The sequence below is a fragment of the Cibotium barometz genome, chromosome 57 (genome assembly GCF_041138505.1).
Source record: "Cibotium barometz isolate CiBa-2024 chromosome 57, ASM4113850v1, whole genome shotgun sequence".
NCBI lineage: Eukaryota > Viridiplantae > Streptophyta > Polypodiopsida > Cyatheales > Cibotiaceae > Cibotium > Cibotium barometz.
This window is the reverse complement of record NC_141102.1, coordinates 27,031,301-27,057,209: the sequence shown is the minus strand read 5'-3', so window position 1 is coordinate 27,057,209 and position 25,909 is coordinate 27,031,301. Positions and strand designations below refer to the sequence as shown.

The 25,909-nt window shown below is 38.1% G+C and overlaps 2 protein-coding genes across 2 annotated transcripts; both read right to left on the bottom strand.

The window, feature by feature from the left end:
• Window positions 1-535: 535 nt before the first annotated feature.
• Window positions 536-2,041, bottom strand: LOC147606611 (uncharacterized). The gene is made up of 3 exons (XM_086792086.1): window positions 1,344-2,041; window positions 1,072-1,221; window positions 536-960 (listed from the first exon to the last, which is right to left on the bottom strand). Exons 1-3 carry the CDS (start codon window positions 1,904-1,906, stop codon window positions 849-851), a joined length of 825 nt encoding a protein of 274 aa, XP_086648212.1. The 5' UTR covers window positions 1,907-2,041; the 3' UTR covers window positions 536-848.
• A 2,417-nt stretch (window positions 2,042-4,458) lies between these two features.
• On the bottom strand, window positions 4,459-5,318 carry LOC147606610 (uncharacterized). The gene is made up of 2 exons (XM_086792280.1): window positions 5,269-5,318; window positions 4,459-5,178 (listed from the first exon to the last, which is right to left on the bottom strand). Exons 1-2 carry the CDS (start codon window positions 5,283-5,285, stop codon window positions 4,464-4,466), a joined length of 732 nt encoding a protein of 243 aa, XP_086648406.1. The 5' UTR covers window positions 5,286-5,318; the 3' UTR covers window positions 4,459-4,463.
• Window positions 5,319-25,909: the final 20,591 nt, after the last annotated feature.

Genomic DNA, 25,909 nt, shown 5'->3' with positions numbered 1-25,909 from the left:
TACCCCATTTCATGGATTTAACTTTCACGACTCCAAGCCATTTCACGAAATTAACCTTTACGGGTTTACCCCAATTTACAGGATTAACTTTCAGAGATCCAAGCCATTTCATTGAATTGACCTTGACGGGTTTAGCCCATTTCACGCGATTAACTTTCATGGCTTTAGACTATTCCATGGGATTCCCTTTCATGTCCTGAACACCTCCACTTTCACAGTGTTCAATATACTCACAGGTTATGCACCCTGTTGTGTCATAGCACTTGTACCCTATTAATTGCTCACACCACTAAGACACTTACTGCCATCAAAATTAACCTTGACACTTTACCAAATTTTTTTAAAAAAGGGAAAAAAAGAGAGAGAAAACAACAAGGCCTGGCATAATTGAAACAAAGATGGGCATGGCTAAGTGTATTATGGACTTACACACACAATGAGGAGAAAAAGACAACTTACTTCCTTTCACATGGCGAAAGGGGAGGAAGAAAAAGGAGGGTTTTTACATTTTTGAAAAGGTATAATTTTCAAGCTTGGGTCACGCTTGAGTTCACGCTTGGGTCACGTTTGAGTTCACGCTTGGGCAAAATTTTATTCTCGCTACCCAGAAGGATCAAGCCGCTAAATAAAAGAATGATTGAACATTTCATTAAGTACGCAGCAATGTCTATATAGTATGCCTCTTACTGGATGGGCTTACAGCAGCAGGGCTAAGTGGTGGTAAAAGAATTTACAGGGCTTTTAGGCTTTTGACTGCTATTTGCATTTCTCCAAAATGCTGCAGATAATGATGCTTAATCTACACAGATTATGGGTGTTAATATTCACTTGGGCTTTCAATTACATTGTTAGTGGTTGTGCTTGCCGATGTATGTAATCACCACATAGCCTTCCATCTCCGACGAGCTTTCAGTTTGCTTTCTGATGGGGCAGCCCGTTTGAGCACACCGGTAGTAGCTCCTGTACAGGCACATAAAGATTTGAGAAGCAATTTATATCGAATATAATGAAGTTATGATCTGGGTATGCACATTAATTGAAGTAATAAGGGTTGTTTTACGGAAACCTTACCTAGGGAAGCTTCTACGCTTGATGTTTTTCTGGCCATATTTGCGCCATACGTAGCCGTCGTGCAGGGCAGGATTGCTGCATTCCACTTGAAAGACCACTACGTCGACCTCTGTGTTTTCAACCTCGTTAATATTAAGGCTTGTGTTGGTCCTGCAAAATTATACATTCGATAATTAATTAGATAAATTTATTGATATACGATGTGCATTACACTAATTTGTGTTTTGCTTGATTAATTGATTGCAATTATGGCCGAGTCGGGGGTTACTTACCCTAGAGCATTGTTGCAAGCCTCCAAGTCCAGGTGGGGTGGACTGGCTGCAATTGCAGTCGAGGAGGATGCTTCAAAGTAGGTTGGAGACGCTTGCATGTACAAGTTTTCCGTCGTCAGAGTAGGTGCGAAGCTGCCGGAATTGAAGCTGCAGGAACCATTGCCCGTCGACATTGATATGACCTCATTGCTGAGAGAAGACTCATCAAAGGGATACAATTCATGAGTTGCAAAATCCAGCCATTTATCCCACATGTTAAGTGATGCCATCATTTCTTCATCATAGGCAAATGAGGTGGTTTCATCAACTGAAGGATGCCAATTATTATCCCATAAGCAATCCGGCATGATTACTGACTCGTCACTGGCCATAAGGGATTCCAAGCTGCTGCAATCCATAACAATGTCCTCAGAATTGATGGATTGGCCATCATCAAAGCAAAGGGCAGGTGGGGGTGTGGCCGAGGAACGCTCTTCAAATGAGACGCAGCTGCTACTAGCTGTGGACGGGGAGACGAGGTCAGGCAAGTATGAAGTGGGAGGGCAGAAAGAGCGATGCATCATGTTAGAGCTTTTAGGGAAAAGATTAAGGGAGTACGTGCAATGGAGAAGAAGAAGAAGAGAGAATATCTAATCACAGCTTGTTAGTCTGGTTTGGGTGGTGTTGATCAGTGAGCCGGGGAGGATAGCTGCACTTGTGTGTGCAAATGCAGGAGCCACTTGTGTGTGCAAATGCAGGAGCCACTTCTTGTGCTTATAAATTTCGTTGCATTTTTTCCTTTTTCGGATTTTCGGCTGGGGAAATGTCGCTGTGGCTTCTTGGGGCTTGCCCAGAAGGCACCCAGGAGCCCGACATACATACGGAATCGTGCAGCTTCGTAGAAGCCTCCCCACCAGGGTTCGGGAAAACAATTTTAGGGAAAAGGAAATTGTTATTTTTGAGATGGTATTTTCTATGTGAACTTAGAAAATATAACTAAAACTTTTAAAATTTGAAAGGGTTTTATTTCTTTCTTATAACAATTTGAGAAGGATTTTCCCGAAGTTGAACAAGTTCTAGGCTAAAGCGAACCCGTCTTTTCCCGAACCCTGCTCGCTATGCACTTTCTCAACCAATTGCTAGGGTTTTTTTATGTAATGCATGGACTTGGGAGTTGCTAGGATTCTGTACATGCTTCGTACACTACGCTTTGATGTTATGTGTTGACCCCAATTGAATGACAAATGCGTTTCTCTGCTCGAGTCTCAGAGATGCATGCTCATCTCTGACCCCGGCTCGAAAAACAAAAACAAAACTCTTAGGCATGAGCCATAATTTATTGCAATTTGGTACAGAAAGCCCCAAATTGATGGCAAGATACTTACTACTAGCTTGTTCCTAAACACTAAATAGCCACTTGGTAAGTATTTGTCAACCCTATTTAAGGAGCTTGTGGCACTTTTTGGCATTAAAAAAAGTCAACCAGTCGTCACACCTACGATCTTCACCAAGAGCCTTCAATGGTGTTCAAAGGACTCCCAATTATGTAAAATTTTAAATTCAACTCAACACAAAGCATGAAGTTGACGATTCAACATTGAAAATGACACTCAAATCAAGCATGCATACGGGGAAAAATTGTTGGGGGCATTCAATAAACTTGGTGAATTTCCGTAAATCTCCTTGATGTGAGTGAACTGGTTAAGAACGTACATCATATTACACACATAGCCATCACATACTATTTACTTATTTGTGTGTGGTAACATTAGTGTCAACTATGCACCACGAGGAATTATTTGAACTTCATTGCAAAATGTTTTTTTAATTATTACCATAAGGAAAACTAATGCTGGCGAAATGCTAGCGAAGGATTCTCTCTTCATGTCTCTCAATCTCAAAACATGTTCCTCGTCATGAGTTCTTTTTGAGCATCTATACACGATAATATTCACGGGGTAATACTCGCTATTATACACGGATAAATACACGCTGCTATACACGGATTAATACACGCATGGCAGAGAAAAACTGAATTCCTTTACAAAATTAAAAACTATTTTTCTTAAACCATCTCATAGTACATTACAGTATACATCATTACACAATCCCACTACATGCATTTACAACAATGAAATATATTCAAAAATAAATCATGCATATGAGATGATAGAAATGTCATCAATTTAGAACATACAGTGACGGATTGGTTAGGGTTCGATCTCATCTTCAATAAGATCCAGCCTTGCCAAACGATCAACATCAATATCCATTTGATCAATTGGTAAGGCTACGATTAAATTTATTCCACTATCGATATTCTGTACTCCATTGATAATGGTATCGATGTCCTGATCATCCTCATCAACATCACCATCATCCTCAATGGTAGGGTCATTCTCATGATCATGAGAAATGGCATGCTCATCCTCATTATCATGATCATCTCTTATTTCTTGATCATCGATCACAACATCTTCAATGGCATGTTCGACGTCATCTTCATTGCGGCTTGTTACATCCTCCATATGCTCCATATCAGTGAATGTATTATACATCACTTTGGAACGTGGTGCAATAGGGATGACGTACCACCATTTGATGTCATGCACCATTGGTAGATAGATAACCTACTCAAATACACACAGTACAGTAATTAATTAGCATATCAAAAGTCAAGGGGTACGCGAGCCTAGAATTATATGTACATGAAACACATTAGTAAAAAAATGCATACCTGCTCACATTGTTGTGGCAATACGAGCCTATCTTTCTTTGTTTGCCAGAACTTTGTACAGTCAATAGTTACATATCCACTTGCATGGCGTTTTATCGTTGCATCAGGCCCTTTTTCCACCACGTTCATTTGCCATTTGACATCCAAAACATACACAAAGAAGCGACGAAAGTCAAGCCTAAATATGTCTTGGATTATGCCATAATAATCATCCATTTTTCCATTAGCTCCCTCAAAGCTACTAATGACACCGCAATCTTGTGTATTTCTCTTTTCATCAATTCTTTGTGTTCGAAATTGCTTGCCTTCACACCATATAGCATTGAACATAGTGCACTGGACCAAAATAGAACCAATATTTGTGTAAGCAATGTGAATAAATATTAAAAGCAAATCACTTACAACTAATGCAAAACATTAGTTCTATGTACCTTTGACATGCATCCTCGTGCATACTCCCATTCTTCCGCCGTGATATGCAGCCCCTCGTCGCTCTCTGCTCTCTCCATTTCCTCATGCAACCAATCAACATGGATATCATTCGGAAGTGTTGCTAGATGCTTAGGGTACGCCTTCCGAGAGCCATGTTGCCTCCGAAAGAGAGCTCTTTCTGCTTGTCTTTTTGTCTTTGCATCCTCATATCTTGTAACCCATCTGCTCATCACATCACTATTAAGGATACAAGTGAAATTGAGATCATCAATCAATGTTCTGTCAATTACTTTACTCTGTCCTTTTCCTTGAGGCACAATAGAGGTCATCCTCAAGTCCTCTTCATTGCTCCATAGTCGTGGCAAAGAGCTGTCCACCTGACCAAGAAATTCTGAAATATATACAAGAGACTCTTGTATCAACCAACCCTCGGCCATGCTTCCTTCAGGCCTTGCACTTTGCCTCACAAAGTCTTTTAAGGTCTTCATGAAGCGCTCTAGGAAGAACATCCAACGTGCATGCACAGTACCACATAAAGCAATTTCGTCCACTAAATGCACAATGAGATGTAGTTGACTTGTGAGAATGGTTCGTGGAAAAGTCTCCTCTACCAAACAAACCACCTCCACTGCCATAACACGCGCATCATCCAACGTGGCTGGATCAATTGCTTTGGAACTAACATATCTGAAAAATAAATAAATAGTACGTTATACCTCATGCACGTTCATTTTGCAAGGTATAATGAAGGGTGATCTGAGCATGGGTTTTACATACCTCACAAGCTCGCCCATCTTATAAATACATTTTTTCAAACTCTTATTCGCACAATGGTCGATGCTAGTAGGTAGTATGAACTGCGCACATAAGAGCACATTTATGGTTTATGGCATTACGCATGCATGTATTTTATCATAATCCAGTCCTCCAAGAGATGTCACATAGCGCCTCGCTATGTCTCTTGAGGTGGGTAGTCTATTTTCCTTTGGAAGCATGTTTGATAATAGCCTGCATCCACCAAAATATTCAATTATAATTAGTCTTAAATCCTAAACCTTAAACCACTAATTCAAATTTGTAAGTTAGAATGCTTACTTCAACAATGCGTCAAGACTGGCATTGCTCCATCCATAAACTATTTGTATATTAAGTAGTTCAAGTGAAGCACGTAAAACTGAGAATGTGCATCCTTCAAACACCGGTGTCGATGAAGCCTTATAAAGATGCTCCTGTTCCATATCATCGTCGTCCATACCTTTGGGATCATCCTTAAAAAGATTCCGCACCATATCATCAAGCACCTCCTCTTCCACAACTTCGTGGGGTGCAGGGCTATTGTCGCCCCTTTCCAACTCATCTCTGACAATAGATCCCGAAGCTCCAGCATCATCTCGTCGACGCTTTACGTGCTCTCGTCGCGCGTAGGGTACCATGTTAGGGTGTGGTACTGCATCCTGCTTCAATTTATCAAATTATATGTTACAACTCTATTAATTTAATTTGGATACCATCAATTTACATCTACTCACCTCTAAACCTGTTTGATTCCATTCTCCATACATGGAGATGTGATTCAAGGTAATTCGACGTGCTCGTACAATGCATCCTTGACATCGATTACACATACATTTGATCCGTTCTCCCAACCACACATCGCGATTACGATGACGCATTGTCTCATCTTCTCCAGAACTGCTTGAAGAGGTTGATGACATCCTGTGTACAAATCAGAAAACACAAAATCATTATATGTTTTTAATGAAATCACAAAATCGCGTGTATTGACGCGGCTATCTCCTAAAAATTGCGTGTATTAACGCGGCTACTTCCTAAAAATCGCGTGTATTCACGCGGGTAATGTCTGCAAAACGCGTGTATAAACGCAGCTAGAATCATATACACGCAAATATACCTGCGTTTATAAACGCGAATATAAACGCGGCAGTATGTTTAAACTAAAAATAGCCCGCCTTCCCCAAATATAGATTTTGAACTAAGAAATCAACAGTGCGCCTGTTTTCGCCTCTTCCAACAGCAAGGAGGGAGCAGAGAAAGGAGCACACACACGGGAGAAGGAGGGAGCAGAGAAAGGAGCAGAGAAGACTCACTTTTTCAGAGGTGAGTCACTTTGTCCTGTGCCTTGTCTCTTTTGTCAGATTTGTTTACTTTGCTCTTTGCTCTTTGGGTTTGTCTTTTTGCACATGATTGGGTTACTGCATCCTGACAGGGGCGACAATGGCTGGTCCTTTTATAAGGACATTCTGTCTTTGTCGGGGGGTCGGTCTTTTCGAGAAAATTTTTTGTATCTGCGCGGCTACCCTGGAAATTACGCGTGTATTAATGCGTAAAAACTGGCAATCACGCGTGTATAGACGCAGGTATAAACGCGTCTGGGATATTGGAACTGAACACGATGCGGCTATACACCCGTGTATAAGCGCGTCTAATTTAAGAAAACGCGTTTATAGCCGCGTGTATAAATGCGTCTGTGAAAAAAACGCGGCTACGCACCCGTGTATACGCGCGTCTGAGTTTTACTATACACGCGGTTTTACACGCATGTCTCTGGCCGCGATGATACACGCGCTGATACACGGGCCCGCTACTTTTTTTCACAAGTCATTTTTAGCGGCTAAGAGCGCGGGTATGAGCCCGATCCCTTGTAGTGTATTGTTGAAAATTACTCTACATTCCCCTTTTGTTCAGGTGGAAGATCTGCATTGAGCGGTCGTTAGAGTTTGCCAATGGCATTTTGTCCATAAGGTTTTCACAAGGAATAAATGGACACAATATATATGAATTCCATGCCCATGAGGACAACTCAATGCATTGCATCAAGGTTTCTCAAATTGTGACCATACACACCATGCAACTCAATGCATTGCATCAAGGTTTCTCAAATTGTGACCATACACACCATGGAATGTATGAAGTCCATCAAAACATCACTGGGTTCGATCCTGTCCACATGCATAGATATGGGCTTGCAAGGGTTTCAACTTATAACCATTGATGTGTCCTTTTTTCATGGTGTAAATACTATGGTGACCACCTCTTGCTATCCAACGTATTCGAATTAGAAACATGTCTAAATTTCTATACAGACTTAGCTAACTAAAGCTACAAGATATAAGGTAGCCTATCACTAGATAAGTACATTGAACTGCCAAATAAAAAAGTTGTGTCGTCCAAATAAAAAAAGTTGTGTCCGAGTTATTAAGGTGTCTTAATCTCTAGACAAGTGTTGAAGTTCAAACTTGGCTGCGAGATATAAAGTTGCCTATCATTAAAACACATTAATCTCTAGACAAGTGTTGAAGTTCAAACTTGGCTGCGAGATATAAAGTTGCCTATCATTAAGTAAACACATTAAAACTGTGAAAACAAAAAAACTTGTGTCCACAAACACACACACGATGCACATTAAAACTATAAAAACAAAAAAACTTGTGTCAACAAACACAGACACACACGATGTACACCACCAGGCCTAGAATTTGAAGGGCACCCTATTTACCTTTCCCTTCTTTTGAAGGGTAATTGTGTTTTCACCCTTCTTGTGAAGGTTTTGACCCCCTTAGAAGGGTATTGCAACCTTCAAATTCTAGCACTGCACACCCCCCCTCTCTCTCACTCTCACACACACAAAGAGAGAGAGAGAGGGGGGGTTCCTTCAAGTAGCCAAGCATTATAGATAGATGGCCAAAGCCTCGTTAGGAGGGTTTATGTTAAATTTCAGGGTGCCATGATACGTGGCACTCCACGGGCCCCAGCATGGGTGGTCACCTAGCCGGTGACCTCCTCGGAATAGACCTTGGTGCAAAAGGGGTATAGACACATGTTTGTATGTTCGTGCATTTGCTGGGATGATTCGAACCCAGTTCCCTGGCAAGGGAGGCAAAGCATCTATCCACTATACACACTCATAATATAAACACATGTCCATAACATGTTATGGACACATGTCTACACATGGGCCCATCACCGGCCACCATTGACCAGGTGATCGGGCCCGTGTGGGGTGCCACGTATCATGGAACCCTGAAATTTAACGTAAGTGGGTTAGGAGAGGCTTCGAGGAAGCTCACTGGTTCAGTTTGTCAAGGGCTTCGGATTGTTTCTCCCCAACCCTCACTTTTGTCCACGAGCTTGAAGTCTTAAGTGAACCTATGCTTCCTGATGTCAAACCCAGCACCAGCAGAAGTATTTCAAAGGCAGAGGCAAAAAACAATGTTTGCGGAGATAAGGAAGGCACAGGCCAGACAAAGTAAGTATATATTTGAGATCCTTTGGTATCAACTATCCTAATTGACCCATCGAGGTCTAATGAGGACCTTGTTCCTTATTTCCCTAAATTTTCCTAAATATCCTTGATGTGAGTGAAGTGGTTAAGGACCTACATCATATTACACAGAACCTAAATCATATTACACACATAGCCATCACATACTATTTGCTTATTTGTGTGTGGTGACATTAGTGTCAACTATGCACCACGAGGAATTATTTGAACTTCATTGCAAAATGTTTTTCTTAATATTACCATAAGGAACACTTATGCTAGCGAAATTGTAGCAAAGGATTATCTCTTTAAGTCTCTCAATCTCAAAACATATTCCTCATGAGTTCTTTTTGAGGTAGTGTTGGATGTAGAAGATCTTTGCAATACATTTGATGTTGATGAGAATGCCATAATAACCAATTATGTCACATACTTTGGTCTCTTTTGTTTTCATGTGCTTTAGTGCTTCAATGTTGACATCTCCTCAATAGAACCATGTGTCCCTTGCATCCTTGAAGGCTTGAACCTTTAATTAAAATAAAATCCACACCTTCAATTTTGACATCTCCTCAATATAACCAACATCTGAACCTTTAATACAAATAAAATCCACACCTTCATTGTTGACATCTCCTCAATACAACCATGTGTACCTTACATCCTTGAAGGATTCAACCTTTAATGTAAATAAAAGTTGCACTTTAACATACTACCCTAGTGCTTACTTGAAAGACCTTTTACTAGCTAGACTTGAGTATTCACCTTTCGCTTACACACATCCTTTACAAATTCAACACATCCTCTAGGATTGTTGTTGAAAATTACTCTACATTCCCCTTTTGTGCAAGTGGAACATCCCCATTGAGCAGTTGTTAGAGTTTGCCAATGGCATTTTGTCCATAAGTTTTTCATCACAAGGAATAAATGGACACAATATCTATGAATTCCATGCCCATGAGGGCAGCTCAATGCATTGCATCAAGGTTTCTCAAGTCGTGACCATACACACCATGGAATGTATGAACAAATGATGCCACAATCAATCTTCACAAATCGATGATCTTCAATCCTTAGTGAAGATATTTATATTAGCCTCGCAAGTCGATGTAATTCTTTCAATCCTCTATATGACTCAATTCTTGTACTTCATGTATATCGCTTCATAAGAGCACTTAATATACATAAAAATATAAAAAGAACATGGGCAGAAGAAAATGAACAGGTTCTACTCAACAACATTTAACAAGAATCCTACCACACAAAGGGACATCATTAAAGGCCAATTTCTTCAAATGATGAATGTTGCTTCAATGAATCAAATGAGGACGTGAGAATCGCAATCTCATTCTGATGATTAAGTCTACATTCCTCTGGATCCTTCCCTCTCTTCTCTCCCATTATTAACATCTCTTAGCATCCCCACTAACACAAATCACATGTAACATTACTTATGAGATTGCCAAACATAAAGTGAACAAATAGCCCAAAAAAAATGCTCACACAAATATAAAACTGTAATCATTCGCAACAAGAAACCCCACCCCGTTAGGAATTCCAAATAAACCACTAACCTCTTCATTCACTAACTATCTTTTCTTATTCCTTTCCGGACGAACAAAGACCATTGAATGTCACTCAACATCAAAACCATCGACAAAGCTTGTTCATTCTCCCCACACAAAGATCTTCAACGCGATCACGAGGACGTGATCGCCATCGGGAAGGGGGAGATGTTAACCCAATTCTAGGGCTAACAAGAGCTACCACCATTACCTTACATCAAGGAGTCACGATAGATACACCAAAGGGACATACATTCAAGATATGAAACAATAGTGTCCAAAGCTACAACTTGGACGGGAGCCACTAATGGTGTGACGGAGTATTTATGGCGATTATCGCTTCAAGAGCGTAGCAAGTTAGGATGAAGTACTAAGTGATTTACTTGATGGATATATTATGATAGTAGTCATTGTAATAGCATTAGGCCTCTTATGAGCCTAAAGTACCCGCCAGTCGTCCACAATTTAAGTGAGTGTGAACACTTATGGCCATTTATATAAGTGAATATCTCTCATAATACAAGAGAATCTCCCATTGTGCAATTGGGTATTGCTCTTGCTAATCTCTCTCCCTAATGTAGGCTAGTGAGTGTGTGTGAGTGAAATGAGGTGAGAGGAGGGACGAGTACCCATAGTGCAATGCGGCAGTGTGACAAGGCTCGTGGGAGGCATGGTGGAATTGCTTCTCAAGGAGTTGTATAGCTTGGATACCTCAAGAGTTATAATCTCGGCCATTAGAAACATCCTCACAAAAGACAAATTTAGGAATTTTGGGATTTATTCGAGTCCCATTTCTTATAGGATTGGTTGGAAACTCAGTATTTTTGTGTAGTTTGAGCTAACATCTATTTGTTGGTGCACTCTTTGTGCCAATAGATTATATCTTGACACAACTATTTGGCATATTTATTTGTAGTTGTATAGATACATACATCAATGCAACAATATTGGAAGGACAAGGGAAACATGACACTAAACTTAATTGAGATTATACAACACCTTTCATATGAAGAAGATAATGTTAAATACTATCTCCACTTTGAGACATTGAAGTAAAAACATGGGGTTTATTTAATTTGCCAAAAGAATTCTAAATATCATTATAAAAAGGAACCTTACAAATGAGAGATCTCTAAAGGGTGTGGTGTTAGAAACAACAAAACAAAAAGTAAATCTCAATGACAGTAACAATATGCTAGGTTTACGACCACAGATAAAAACCCATCTTAGACCCTATATCAAGATTATTAAATCATGAACTATATGCTCAAATTTGAGGGACATTGAAGTAAAAACATGGGATGATAATGCCAAAGAACACTTGTTACATTCAATGAGATTGTTACATTCAAGTTTACAATTCATCCGAAGACAAAAACCCTTCGTCAAGATAATAATTGAGTACAAATTGTATCTCAAACATAGCGTTTTCTCATGTATTGCTCCAATACATACAAAGTTTTCTCATGTATTGCTCCAATACATACAAAGTTTCTCTATCATAAGCTGCTTCATTTACTAAAGTGTTGCAAGTATACTCCCGATTGTTCTTTGCATAAATCCAACCAAGTAACCATGCGCTGATTGTTGTCTCCAAAAAACTTTGAAGCTCCTCTATATTTTGATTCCACATCTTTGGAAAAATCAGGTAGGTTCTAGGCATATTCCACATTACATTGTAGAGGGTATCATCAAAAATTAGCATGTTATTTCCATCCAGGTCATGAAAAATTCTCCATGCTACATCCAAGTTTTTGTGGTATACAAATCGATATCCAATAAGAAGATCCGTCTTTTGACATGCTGCATGCCCTGCTACGACCTTAAACTTTTGATGGTGCTGAGGAAAGCACAACTCAAGAATGCGTCGAGTCCTTTGTAGTCTATTAGTACTCCAGATCCATACCTCAAACCATTGCATACAAAAATCAAGGAAAGTGAATGCATCTTTGTGAATCAAATGTCAAACACTTGTATTCTCTTCCACAAGATGCATATGTTTGGCCCAGTCTGGACATACATCACCTTGTTGCATCGCAATGGTCTTAAGTAAAACACCATTGAGTTCAAGTATCAATACTCTTCTTTGTTTCTTTATTGTATCTGGGGGTGGTGGAACTCTCTTGCCTCTAGGTACATAAGTCACCAATGATTGGTGCCACCTCAATAGTAAGTTTTCTATACACTTGAAATCAAAGCTATATGCTTCAACATATCCTATTGAAAACAAAATGTTTGGTTAATGGACATTCAAAATTTTGAATAAATATATTATGTGCCAACAACATAAATTCATCCATGATATGGATGGTCTTAAACCTTCATAGACAAATGCTCCAATACCTCATTAGTTCAACCGAAAAAATAAAAGAGCGAGTATATTGTCAATGCTAAATTTCATCAAATTTATTGAATATGATGTATAAAAGATTTTCACTATTGAGATAATTGAGTCTATCCAAATTAAATTATTATGATATTCATAGCCTTACACCTTGACAAGGCAATATCTTCAATAAAAAACAAACACATCTTTATTGCAATCGAATTGCAAATATTGACAAAAGAGATAATCAAATGACAGTAAGTTTGGAGGCATTTGATTTCTTGATACAATAGTGTAAAGATTTGGCTCGTACAATCCAAAAATTAAACCCATCTAAGCACATTATTTTGGCCAAAGCCTAAGTCTATCTTATGGGCTTTTAGGTACAAAATGGCTCCGAACATTCTGCACCCAACAAGTCTTGATATTTGTGCAGATCCCATACTTCAAACTACACGTTTAGACCTCAGAAATGGTTTCCTTTGACCTGCAGCAGCAACAACTAGTATGGGTTAGGTTGGAATCTGATTATACTATCACTCAATGTTTAATGAAACCAGACATTATCCTACCCATAAGCTCAAGTAAGCCTTTTGTAGCCTTGATATGTATGCTTTTGCTCTGCAACTAAACTTATGAGATGACCACGATCATATCCCAAGCGAGTAACATAAGCAATAGCATGTTGATCACTCAAAATCCTTCTTTTAACACACTTTTAACAAGCTTAGCTGGTCTTTGGATAGTAATGGTACTCCAGCTTTGGATGCCAACATTGCTAGATCCTTGCTTATAGATTCTACTTCTCTTTTTTTCCCTCATGATTGGAGATACTTTAGCTTATCACCATACAATGGTAAGTGTGAAGATGCAGAAGATGAGTTTTCCACTTCTTCTCGCAAAAATAGGGAGGTGAATTGGAGCCATTCTTCCAGTACATCTTGAAAATTGATAAATAAATTATGGCCATGTGTGATAGGAGATTGACCTAGCCGATTAAGCAAAATAATAGACCTAATGTCATTTGTATTATTTAGATTTAAAAGGTAGGGTAGAAGGTCATTGCACAGTACGTAGTCGTGCCTTTTGAAAACTTTCAGTTAAGAGACAGTTGTCTTTTGGATTAACACATCCCTTAAAAGGGCTATCATCAATAAGCAATGTATTCTTCTTATTGCAAATATCTTGGAACTGATTCCAAACCTTGAGTAAAGGTTTAAACATAGCCTCAACAGTAGGCTTATCTGGCCTATACACTTTTTGAAGATTATGGATATAACATTCTTCTTGTCCCCACACCATAAAGAAATGATATTTCTTATGTGCATACTGTTCAAGAGTGTTTACATAGGCATAAACATTCTTGTGTAGCATGGTGGACCAAATACCAACATGAAAGTACTAGCAAATCTCATCCAAAAATTCAAAACACCCGGGGCGAATAACAACTGTGGTGCAACCAATATCAATTCGAATACAATTTGTTTGTGGATGCCTCTTCTCTTCCTTATTGAGTAAAACTCCATTAAGATCAAGTATAAGTGCATGTTTCTTTATGGTGATTGCACGAGGAATATTTTCTGCATACAATACAGAAGAATGATAACACTTTAATGTGTTTACATACTTAACAATATTAAAACAAGTAATCCTATATTATCAATGAGAGCTAATTACAACAAAACATCCACAAGTTTACTTTCGTTTCATGCTCCCATACTCATCTATGACGATGGCTCCTAGACTTGATTGCATTTCCCTATTGATTGGTGAAGATTGAAATACTAATCTATCTCCATCTCTCTCAAAATAATATAAACTTCCTAGAGGCCTACTCTTTTGTGTATCGAAACGTAGCTCCTCAACACGTTGCTCTATTTCTTGCGTACTTAACTTGTGATTGTTAGAAGCAACTATACCTGCAAAAACAACTCTCGTCGAGAAACATACTTTTTAACACACAAAATTGCTGAGTAAGTCATCTTAAATAACATCCTATTGAAAAAGATATACCTTTAGTTTTCTTGGCACCCTCTGCCACCATAGAGTCCTTGATTTCAACTATTCTCTCTTTATTCGTAGCATATGTAGCCTCATCAATTTCTTCAACACCCTCTGCCACAGAGTCCTTGATTTCAACTATTTTCCCTTTATTTGTAGCATATGTAGCCTCATCAATTCGTTCAACAATCTCTTCTTGTCTCTCCTTGGTTGCAAAAGTCTCTTGAAGCTCTTCATTAACTTTATCTTTATTCTCACTAACCTCAACATTAACTTGCAAATTAGGAATGTCCTTAGTCTCTTTAGTCCTATCACTTGAAGGCCTTGAAGATGTTTGCAAAGCTGAATCATCGATGTGATCTACCTCCACCATGTTGTCTTCATTATTTCTAGCATTTAAATCATGAGAGTTGATCTCTCTAGTAGGGCTTTCATGATGATGTTCTAGTTGAGCAATGTTATCTTCGTCTTTCCCTTCTTTGTATATATCTGTAAGATTAGAATAAAATGCTATTACTTTTAGGATTTAAATAATACACCAAGGCTAATACAATACTAGTCATTTTTATATCTACACATATACTTTGTATCCAAACTTAGATTACTAAACTTCGACTGATGTACCATAATGAATTAGGAACCATAACATAAGAATCAAACTTGAGTTTGAGTCTCACTTACAAGGGCAACGTAAAGATCACTCAACTTGAGATTGTGCCTTGTGTTGGAAGACATCCCCAAGGTTGGACATAAGTGGAGGTACGGTTGAAACTTAAGTTTGAGCCTCACCGCTACACTAGGATATGGAGTAAGTGTAATTTCTTAATAGTAAGTGTGTTTCATCATTTGTATTAGGCTCAAACTTAATTTTGAGCCTCACTACTACACTAGGATATGGAGTAATTTCTTAATAGTAAGTGTGCATCATCATTTGTACTAGACGTTGGCATGAAATAAAGGATAAATAGAATAGAAATATTCACTTTAATAGAAAAATGTTAAAAGTGAATCCAAAAAAGCCAATTTATTGATCAAAAGACTAATAATTATTTCAACAAATCCACACTTTGAACAAAATCTATGCTAATATTAGTTGTTGATAAGCTCCTTTCAATGATCACCATTCATTGTACATTCATAATAAGCACTATCAATGCACTTTTCTACCTTTCTTTGGTTGATGGGCTATGAGCATGAAAAGCCTTGTTGACATCTGTATCCCCAATCTTCTCAACGGCCATAGCAACCCCAACATTTGTAGCTTCCATGGCTTTTGCAGAATCCAATATATCATCACCATTCCCCCCTTCATCATCATTTTCATGCCTTCCAATATCTTCAAAATTATCTTCGGCATCCTCATTGAATAGAGCATCATTCCCTTGGTCCTCTTCATTCCTTTGCCCTGCATCTTCAAAGTATATAGCATCCCCAACTTTTTTATCATCATCTGTGTCATTTTTGTTGTCAATATCATCACCTTCGTCTTCGTCCTCTGTACTTGGTGGGTCATCAATGTGAAGATTTTGAAGGTTCTCTTTTTTTGCATCATCTAGTGTTTGCTTTTTTGTGCCGCCACTTGCACCACACCACTCTTGCAAGGACGGGTGACCATCTAAAAGAGCAGAGCACTTTGATTCTAATGCCATCGCTTCACAATCATCTTTGCATAAAGCAATCCATCGTCTCTTCTTTAGCAATCCATCGTCTCTTCTTTAGCAAGCTCTCCTCTAGCACAACTCCACCACAATATATCTCTACAACATAGCTCTGTTCAGGACAAAACCCTATGATGAGACCATCAATAAAGCCTTTGTCGATGAATTCTCTATTTTGGCCACTAGAGCCTGAGATGAATACATCACTAGAGCCTGAGATGAATACATTTTTTGTGAAAACCTTATCAATTGCCGCAAACTTGTCATCCTTCCTGATGAAAAGAATAACAGTTGTAATCTCAACTGTTCCAGATGTCCAGGCATCATCTTTTTGTGTGTGGATCACGCCAAATTCATAGTGCACCTTTGTTGACTGGCTAGAAATCCCTTCGATAAGCATTCCAATGGTGATGAAATCAACAAAACACACAAGAATATATTCATATTGTGAGTTTAGTGTGTTCAAAGCAAGTGCCAACTTGGAGAAAACTTCTGACGAGAGCTGCTCCTTTGTACCATGTAGGTCCATGATTGCCAGTTGAAATGGTACATGCTCTTCACTACAGAAGGCTATAATCTGTGTCATATCAAAACCCACCCCTCTAATTGTCCAAGGAATAGACTCTTGTTGAGATACAATACCCATAGATGCTCTATATAGGTGATTCGGTAAAGTTACTACACTTTTTGGAAGTGAAGGATTTTTTTTTGAACGATTGAGAGCATCCCTAACAAAGGACTGGCTGTAGCTCCTCAATTGATTATACTTATACTCCCCTAGCTTATATGTCTCACACACCTGTTCCCAAGTCATCTTTTCCCTTGTCAGATCAAAATAGAAGGCGGTTATTGCATCTTTGAGAACTCGATCTGTTTTTAGCTTCCAAGCCATCTCCTCCATATCCATTCTTTGATGGGTTTGCTTTCACTTTTTAAGCAATATTCTCTTGTCAAGAAGTGATGTTTGAATGTCCAAAACTTCACTCTTTTGAAGTCCTAAAATGCACCTAAACAACGTTGGGCGTAGTGTGACTGTTCCTGGTGCCTGCTGAATTTGCCCACTCTTCAAAGTTGAAAGTTTGGGATTTTGATCAAGACCTTTAGTTTGAGTTTTCCCCTTTGTATTTGGTAGCAAGCCTTTTGCATAAAACCTCATGATCTTAACCCAGTTCTACCATACATCATCATCACATAGAAGCAAGTGTAAATCATCATTAGGACCTCAATGGAAGGCTTCTTGGGCCCTTTTATTTGGCAGTTTAAGGAGTCAAACCTTTTCTCTTAAGAAGAAACGTTTTCTAATTAGAAGCTTCAAAACGGCTACTTTATTCGAATTTGAATTTTGGAGGGAAAATGGAATTTAAAATCTAGCGGACAAAACCATATCATGTAACATATCTATGGAAAGCTCTTGATGCGTAGATCACGGATCTATAATCTCCGCTCAAATCGGAGCTTGTATGTAGAAGTTATGGAGGTCCGAAAATTGTAAAATTACCTCCCCCCTTTTTTGGAGGAAAAAGTGCACCCTTTGACCACTCTTACACCTCTCTTACAAACCCAACATTTCAGCCCACATGGCAACCCCCCATTTGGCTATTCCTTAATCACCTTGATTAGGCTTGGGCAAATTAAAGGGCCCAAGAAGACCCCATTCACTTCCTAATGTTTTGACAAAATTCTTATGTAGTGTGTACTCCGTGGTCTCCACAAGGCCTGCAAAGTTGCAAAGTAAGAAGTTAGCCCCCTCACTATAGATATCACAAAATATTAGGAGGAATTATGCATCTATGGGTTTTCAATCATTTGGAGCTTATGCTCAAACTTGAGTTTGAGCCTCACTTGCAGTGCTAAACTAGTATATAATGGTGATGCTCGATCTTAGGTTTGAGCATCACCTCCATATGCAAATCTAGCACTTGCAAGTGAGGCTTTAACTTAAGTTCGAGCCACAATTAGATATGCAAGTGCTACACCATCACAGAGAGGTGAGGCTTGAAGTTCAATTTCAAACCAAACTATTAAGTTTATGTAGTTTGAGAAAAAGCCTTACATGCACCTTTCTTATGCTACTGCTATACTTAAAACTATAGATCTATGAAGAAGCAAAGAAGAAGTAATGTAGGTCTATGATTTACCAAGATATAGCAAAGAATCAAAAGAGTACCTTCCAAGACTCGTCCATCTTGGGTTGATTTGACATCACGCAAAGGTTTACTAGGACGACCATTTTGCATGCCATTGTGCTCGAGCTTGTAGAAGTTGATCGAGGAATGGCTCCTTTTGCATTGACTTTGCAACAGATAAATTCACATCCTTGGAAATGTCACGAGAAATCTTGGGCGGGCAATTTACAATTATCTTTGATCTCCTGAACCTAAATTGCTGACGTAGTGGAGGGGTCACTTTAGCCATATTTAGAGCTTGCAAGCTTTTTGCAGCACTAATGGAGTGTTGACCATAGATAATCCAATATTCAACTTTATGAATATCTTCTTTTGCGAGTTTATCAAGGAATTGTTTTGTAGCACGATTACAGGGCATCAAAATTGCAAGTATCTCCTCTTGCTTTGTGTCCTCAATAAAGTATTGGGTCAAAATACGACCCCAATCCTTATTTAACCTTCTATACACATAGTTTGAAGGAGCAGGATAACATTTCATCACATCAATGCTGAAGACCTCATTTAGACCAAAGGGATAATATCCCTTCTTTATTTCTAATGAGATAATTGCTTTGTTGCCCTTGTTTAGAGTCTCAACCTCCATTAGCTCGTCATCGGACGCATCTATCTCCTTTGAACCACTTGCTGGTTTTGTCCTTTGCCTCTTTAAAGAGATTTCTTGAACCTTTGTAGAGTGCTTTACCTTTCTCTTCTTTGCAAGTGCTTGCTCCTCTTCTTGCACTTGAGAGCCTGCCATGTCTTCAGCTGCTATTGTGCTTACATCAAGGACTTTTATTTTGTCACCCTCCTTTTTATGTTTTGAAGAAGTTGCACCAGCATTTGTAGATGCTTCAAGTGCACTCTTTACTATGGCCCTGCCTTTTTTCTCCACAATTTTCCTAACTTAAGTGGTTGTTGTCTCCTTTTCAGGTATGGACTTTTTTCGTGAATCTAAAGCCTTCTTTGCATGCCTCATTGCTTTCACCAGGTCCTCCACATTATCCACCCCTGAGTCTTCTTGATTGGAAAAGTCAATGATCTTCAATCCTAGCTTTACAATAGAATTGTCCTTTCCTAGTTTACTGCCAGTCATGTCTGCTGGGTGAAAAGTTTCCAATGATAAGCAAAACTTATTTGCTTTTGTAGTTTCTCCTTCTGGCAATACAATGCATGTGAAGCATGGGTTTGCTCTTGTATCCACATCATCCTTAGTGCCTACCACAATCCCCATATCTCCATATGATGTATCACCTTGAGACAGAAACAAATGGAGGACTCCTTTGAAGTTTGCACTAGCATCCTAGCTATCCACAAACCATTTTACTCCTTCTTTGTTACTCAATTCGAAGGTTTTATCCACCTTAATTCTAGGAGTGACACTTTTAACTTGAGTTGTTGTTTCGAGAGCATCCAGAGTAAAGATTGGTGCACCATGTGGTTGCGAGGTAGCAGGCGCTCTGCTAGCTTCCATTCCTGTGAAGCACAAAAAAAGTTTCAAAACCTTAGAAAAAATGGATTTAAATGCTACATATCAAATCAAAACCTATCAAACTTAAGAAACTTAATGCATGCTAAAAAAAGTTTTCTTGAATAGCAGGGGCCTCACTTGCATTTACTTAATCTATACAGAAGCTCGACTTAAGCTCGAGGCTCCAGGGATTTTATATTCACGTGATCACAAGATTTTTTTTGTTAATAACACTTGTGAACATGTTATTCACATGTTCACATGTTTTCATGTTCTCAAAATAGCAGGTTACCAGTGACCTGGTAACCTGCCGAAGCCCGCCGGGCTTTTTGTTTTCCCGACGGGCCCGCCGAGAAAATCCATTTTTCCGGCGGGAAAAAAAGTTAAAAAAATGGTCAAAATATATTCATGTTCACAGTCATTCCTACCATTTTTGGGCCTTCTGGACTCATTTATGATGTCAAAAGTTCAAAATTCTTTGTACAAAAAAAGTTATCTGTAAGTTTATCACCTTAAGCTCGATTACCATCAATTAGATCTTATTATACTTCCAATTGAGTCTAATTGACATCAATTAATATCCAATTGAGTCCAATTGGTATCAATTAAGTCTAATTGGGTGTCAATTGATCGATTGGGCTCAATTGACATCAATTGACATCCCATTGGACTCAATTGGGCTTAATTGGACTTAATTGGATTCAATCAATTGACACCCAATTGGACACAACTGGGCTTAATTGGACTCAATTGACATCGATTAACACCCAATTGATGTCAATTGAGCTCAATTGACATCAATCCTAGTCAATTGATATCCAATTGATACCAATTGAGCCGAATTGACACCAATTGCACTCAATTGGTACCCAATTGATGTCAATTGAGTCCTCAATTAACATCAATTAACACCCAATTGAGTCCAATTGACATCAACTAATACCCAATTGAGTCAAATTGATATCAATTAAGTATAATTGGGTGTCAATTAATCAATTCGACTCAACTGATATCAATTGACATCAATTGGGTGCCAATTGAGTCCAAGTGACACCCAATTGATATCAATTGCATCCAATTGGGCTTAATCGACATCAATTCACACCTAATTGATGTCAATTGAGTCTAATCTGATTTAATTCACACCCAATTGATGTCAATTGGGCTCAATTGACATCCAATTAATGTTAATTGGACTCAATTGACGTCAATTAACACCCAATTGATGTCAATTGAGCTCAATTGACATCAATCGTAGTCAATTGACACCCAATTGATGCCAATTGAGCCGAATTGAGCTTAATTGATATGAATTGCACTCAATTGGCACCCAATTGATATCAATTGAGTTCGATTAGACTCAATTAACATCAATTAATACTCAATTAAGTCTAATTGATATCAATTAATACCTAACTGAGTCAAATTGATATCAATTAAGTCTAATTGGATGTCAATTGATCAATTGGACTCAATTGGTACCAATTGATATCCAATTGGTACCAATTGGACTCAATTGACATCAATTGGGTGCCAATTGAGTCCAAGTGACACCCAATTGATTGCATCCAATTAGGCTCAATTGACATCAATTCACACCTAATTAATGTCAATTGAGTCCAATCACGTTCAATTCACACCCAATTGATGTCAATTGGGCTCAATTGACACCCAATTAACTCAGCCCAATTGATATCAATTGAGTCTAATTCAAACCCAATTGAGTCTAATTACATCTAATTGGACTCAAGTGACATCAATTAATACCCAATTGATGTCAATTAAACTCAATTAACATAATTTAACACCCAATTGATGTCAATTCAGCTCAATTGACATCAATCGTAGTTAATTGACACCCAATTGATGTTAATTGAGCCAAATTGGGCTTAATTGACATCAATTGCACTCAATTGGTACCCAATTGATGTCAATTGAGACTCAATTAATTAACATCCAATTGAGTTCAATTGATATCAATTAATACCCAATTGAGTCAAATTGATATCAATTAAGTCTAATTGGGTGTCAATTGATCAATTGGGCTCAATTGATATCAATTGACATCCAAGTGGACTCAATTGACATCAATTGGGTGCCAATTGAGTCCAATTGATACCAAATTGATATCAATTACATCCAAGTGGGGTCAATTGACATCAATTCACACCTAATTGATGTTAATTGAGTCCAATTAGGTTCAATTTACACCCAATTTGATGTGAATTAGGCTCAATTGACACCCAATTGATATCAATTTGGCTTAATTGATACCTAATTGATATTAATTGGACTCTATTGACATTAATTAACACCCAATTGATGTCAATTGAGCTCAATTGACATCGATTGTAGTCAATTGATACCCAATTGATGTCAATTAAGCCAAATTGGGCTTAATGAACATCAATTACACTCAATTAGCACCTAATTGATGTCAATTGAGTCTAATTGAGCTCAATTAATATCAATTAGCATCCAATTGAGTCTAATTGATACCTAATTGAGTCAAATTGATATCAATTAAGTCTAATTGGGTGTCAATTGATCAATTGGGCTCAATTGATATCAATTGACATCCACTTGGACTCAATTGACATCAATTGGGTGCCAATTGAGTCTAATTGACACCCAAGTGATATCAACTGCATCGAATTGGACTCAATTGATATCAATTCACACCTAATTGATATCAATTGAGCCCAATTGATATTAATTGAGTCTAATTCACACCCAATTGAGTCCAATTGATATTAATTGAGTCTAATTCACACCCAATTGAGTCCAATTGTATCTAATTGGACTCGATTGACATCAATAAACACCCAATTGATGTCAATTAAACTTATTAATATCAATAAACACTCAATTGATATCAATTGACTCCAATTGGATTTAATTGACACCCAATTGATGTCAATTAAGTCCAAATAGATACAATTAGACTCAATTGACACCTAACTGATGTCAATTGAGTCCAATTGGATTCAATTGAGTCCAATTGGGTTAAATTGGATGCAATTAGGCTTAATTGATGTCAATTGAATAAAATTGGATGTAATTTGCCCAATTGATGTCAATTGAGTACAATTGGATGCAATTAGGCTCAATTGACACCTAATTGATGTCAATTGAGTTCAATTCATATCCAATTATTGTTAATTGTATCCAATTGAGCTCAATTAACACCCAATTGATGTCAATTGGACTCAATTAACATCAGTTAATACCCTTTTGAGTCCAATTGATGTCAATTGAGTCCAATTGGGTGTCAATTGATATCAATTGAGCCCAATTGATCAATTAATACCTAATTAGACTTAATTGATGTCAATTAGACTCAATTCATTCAATTTAGCATCAATTATAATCAATTGACACCCAATTGATATTAATTGACATCAATTAGGTGTTAATTGATGTCAATTGAGCCCATGTGACATCAATTGTGTATCAATTGAATCTAATTGATGTCAATTGAGCCCAATTGACATCAATTGTGTCAATTGATACACAATTAGCTTCAATTGGGCTCAATTGACATCAATTGACACCCAATTGATGTCAATTAGGCTCCATTGACACCCAATTAGACTCAATTTGACTCAATTTGACTCAATTTGACTCAATTGACACCCAATTAGACTCAATTTGACTCAATTGACATCAATTGACACCCAATTAGACTCAATTTAGCTTAATTAAGTCTAATTAGACTCAATTTAGCTCAATTGATATCAATTGACACCCAATTATACTCAATTTGACTCAATTGACACCCAATTAGACTCAATTTTACTCAATTGACATCAATTGACACCCAATTGATGTGAACTGATGTGAATTACGATCAATTGCATCGGATTAGGCTCAATTGACATCAATTGACACCCAATTAATATCAATTGATGTGAATTGATGTCAATTGAGCTCAATTGCATGGAATTAGGTTTAACTGACACCCAATTAATATCAATTGAGTGTAATTGAGCCCAATTCAGCTCAGTTGTAATCAATTGACACCCAATTCAGCTCAGTTGTAATCAATTGACACCCAATTGATGTCAGTTGCATCCAATTTGGCTCAATTGAAACCCAACTGATGTCAATTGAGTCCAATTGATGTTAATTGGCGCCCAATTGATGTCAATAAGGTTCACTTGATGTTAATTGACCCCCAATTGAGATCATTTACGTCCAATTGAGCTCAATTGACACCCAAATTATCCAATTGAAGTCAATTAGACTTAATTGACTTCAATTGTGTTAATTGGATATTAATTGATATCAATTAACACCCAATTGCTATCAATTGAGTCTAATTCGGCTCAATTGACACTCAATTTACATCCAATTGGGCGTGAATTGAGCTCAATTATATCATATTAGGCTCAATTGATATCAATTGACACACAATCGATCACACAATTGAGTGCAATTGAGCCCAATTGATATCAATTGTGATCAATTGACACCCGATTGATGTTAATTGCATCCTATTGGGCTCAATTGAGCACAATAGGATGCAATTAACACCCAATTGAGTGTCAATTGAGTGCAATTGAGCCCAATTGAGCTCAATTAATATCAATTGACACCCAATTGATGTTGTCAACTGAGCTCAATTGAGCTTAATTGATATCAATTGACACCCAATTGATGTCAACTGAGCTCAATTGAGCTTAATTGATATCAATTGACACCCAATTGATGTCAACTGAGCTCAATTGAGCTTAATTGACATTAATTATAATAAATTAACACCCAATTGAAGTCAATTGGGCTTAATTAATATCAATTAATATCTAATTATTATCAATTGAGTCCAATTCGACTCAATTGATACTTAGTTTACACCCAATTTATGCAAATTGGGTGTAAATTGGGCTCAATTGCGTCGAATTAGGCACAATTGACATCAATTGACACCCAATTAATATCAATTGAGTGTAAATCAAGTGTAATTGAGTCCAATTGGGCTCAATTGAGTGCAATGATGTCATGGACAATTGAGTCAATTGATGTAAGGATAGTTAGATTTAATTGGTGTGTCAATTGAACTTAAGGCCAACAAATTATACAAAACTTTTTTTGTGCCAAGAATTTTGAACTTTTGACATCATAAATGAGTCCAGAAGGCCCAAAAATGGTAAGAATGACTGTGAACATGATTTTTTTATTTTTTTATTTTTTTATTTTTTTATTTTTTATTTTTTATTTTTTTTTATTTTTTTAATTTATCCACCGGGAAAATGGGTTTTCCCGGCGGGCCTGCCGGGAAATGCACATTTTCCCGGCGGGATTACTGGCAGAGAAGGTTTTTGCAGGTCATAAAAAATGCCCGTGAATATACATTGTGATCACAAGAATTTTTATGTTAACAACAGGTTTTGTTAACGTGATCACGAAATTGTGAAGACGTTAATGAAATCCCTAGCTCAAGCCTAGATCCAAGTTGTGCACTCATATGCTAGGGGTACGCTAGCATAGAGAGACAAGGCTCAAACTCAAGTTTGAGCCTTAAGGCGAAGTTCCATGTATGGGAGAATTGAGCTTAAGTTGGAGTCTTAAGGGGCCGGGGTGCACTAGCATGGAGAGCAAAGGCTCAATCTGAAGTTGGAGTCTTAAGGGACCGGGATGCACTAGCATGGAGAGCAAAGGCTCAAACTCAAGTTCAAGCCTTGAGGCCAGAGTACACTAGCATGGAGAACAAAGGCTCAATCTGAAGTTTGAGCCTTAAGGCCAGTGTACACTAGCATCGAGAGCCAAGGCTCCAACTCAAGTTCGAGCCTTAAGGCCAGTGTACACTAGCATGGAGAACAAAGGCTCCAATTCAAGTTCGAGCCTTCTAGCATGGAGAGCAAAGGCTCAATCTGAAGTTCGAGCCTTAAGGGGCCCGGGTGCACTAGCATGGAGAGCAAAGGCTCAATCTGAAGTTCGAGCCTTAAGGGATCGG

Coding starts and splice junctions, on each gene's coding strand:
- LOC147606611 (XM_086792086.1), bottom strand. CDS start 1,906: ATGATGCATCGCTCTTTCTGCCCTCCCACTTCATACTTGCCTGACCTC. Junction 1,222..1,343: donor GCTTGCAACAATGCTCTAGG/GTAAGTAACCCC, acceptor ATAATTTTGCAG/GACCAACACAAGCCTTAATA. Junction 961..1,071: donor AAGCGTAGAAGCTTCCCTAG/GTAAGGTTTCCG, acceptor GTGCCTGTACAG/GAGCTACTACCGGTGTGCTC.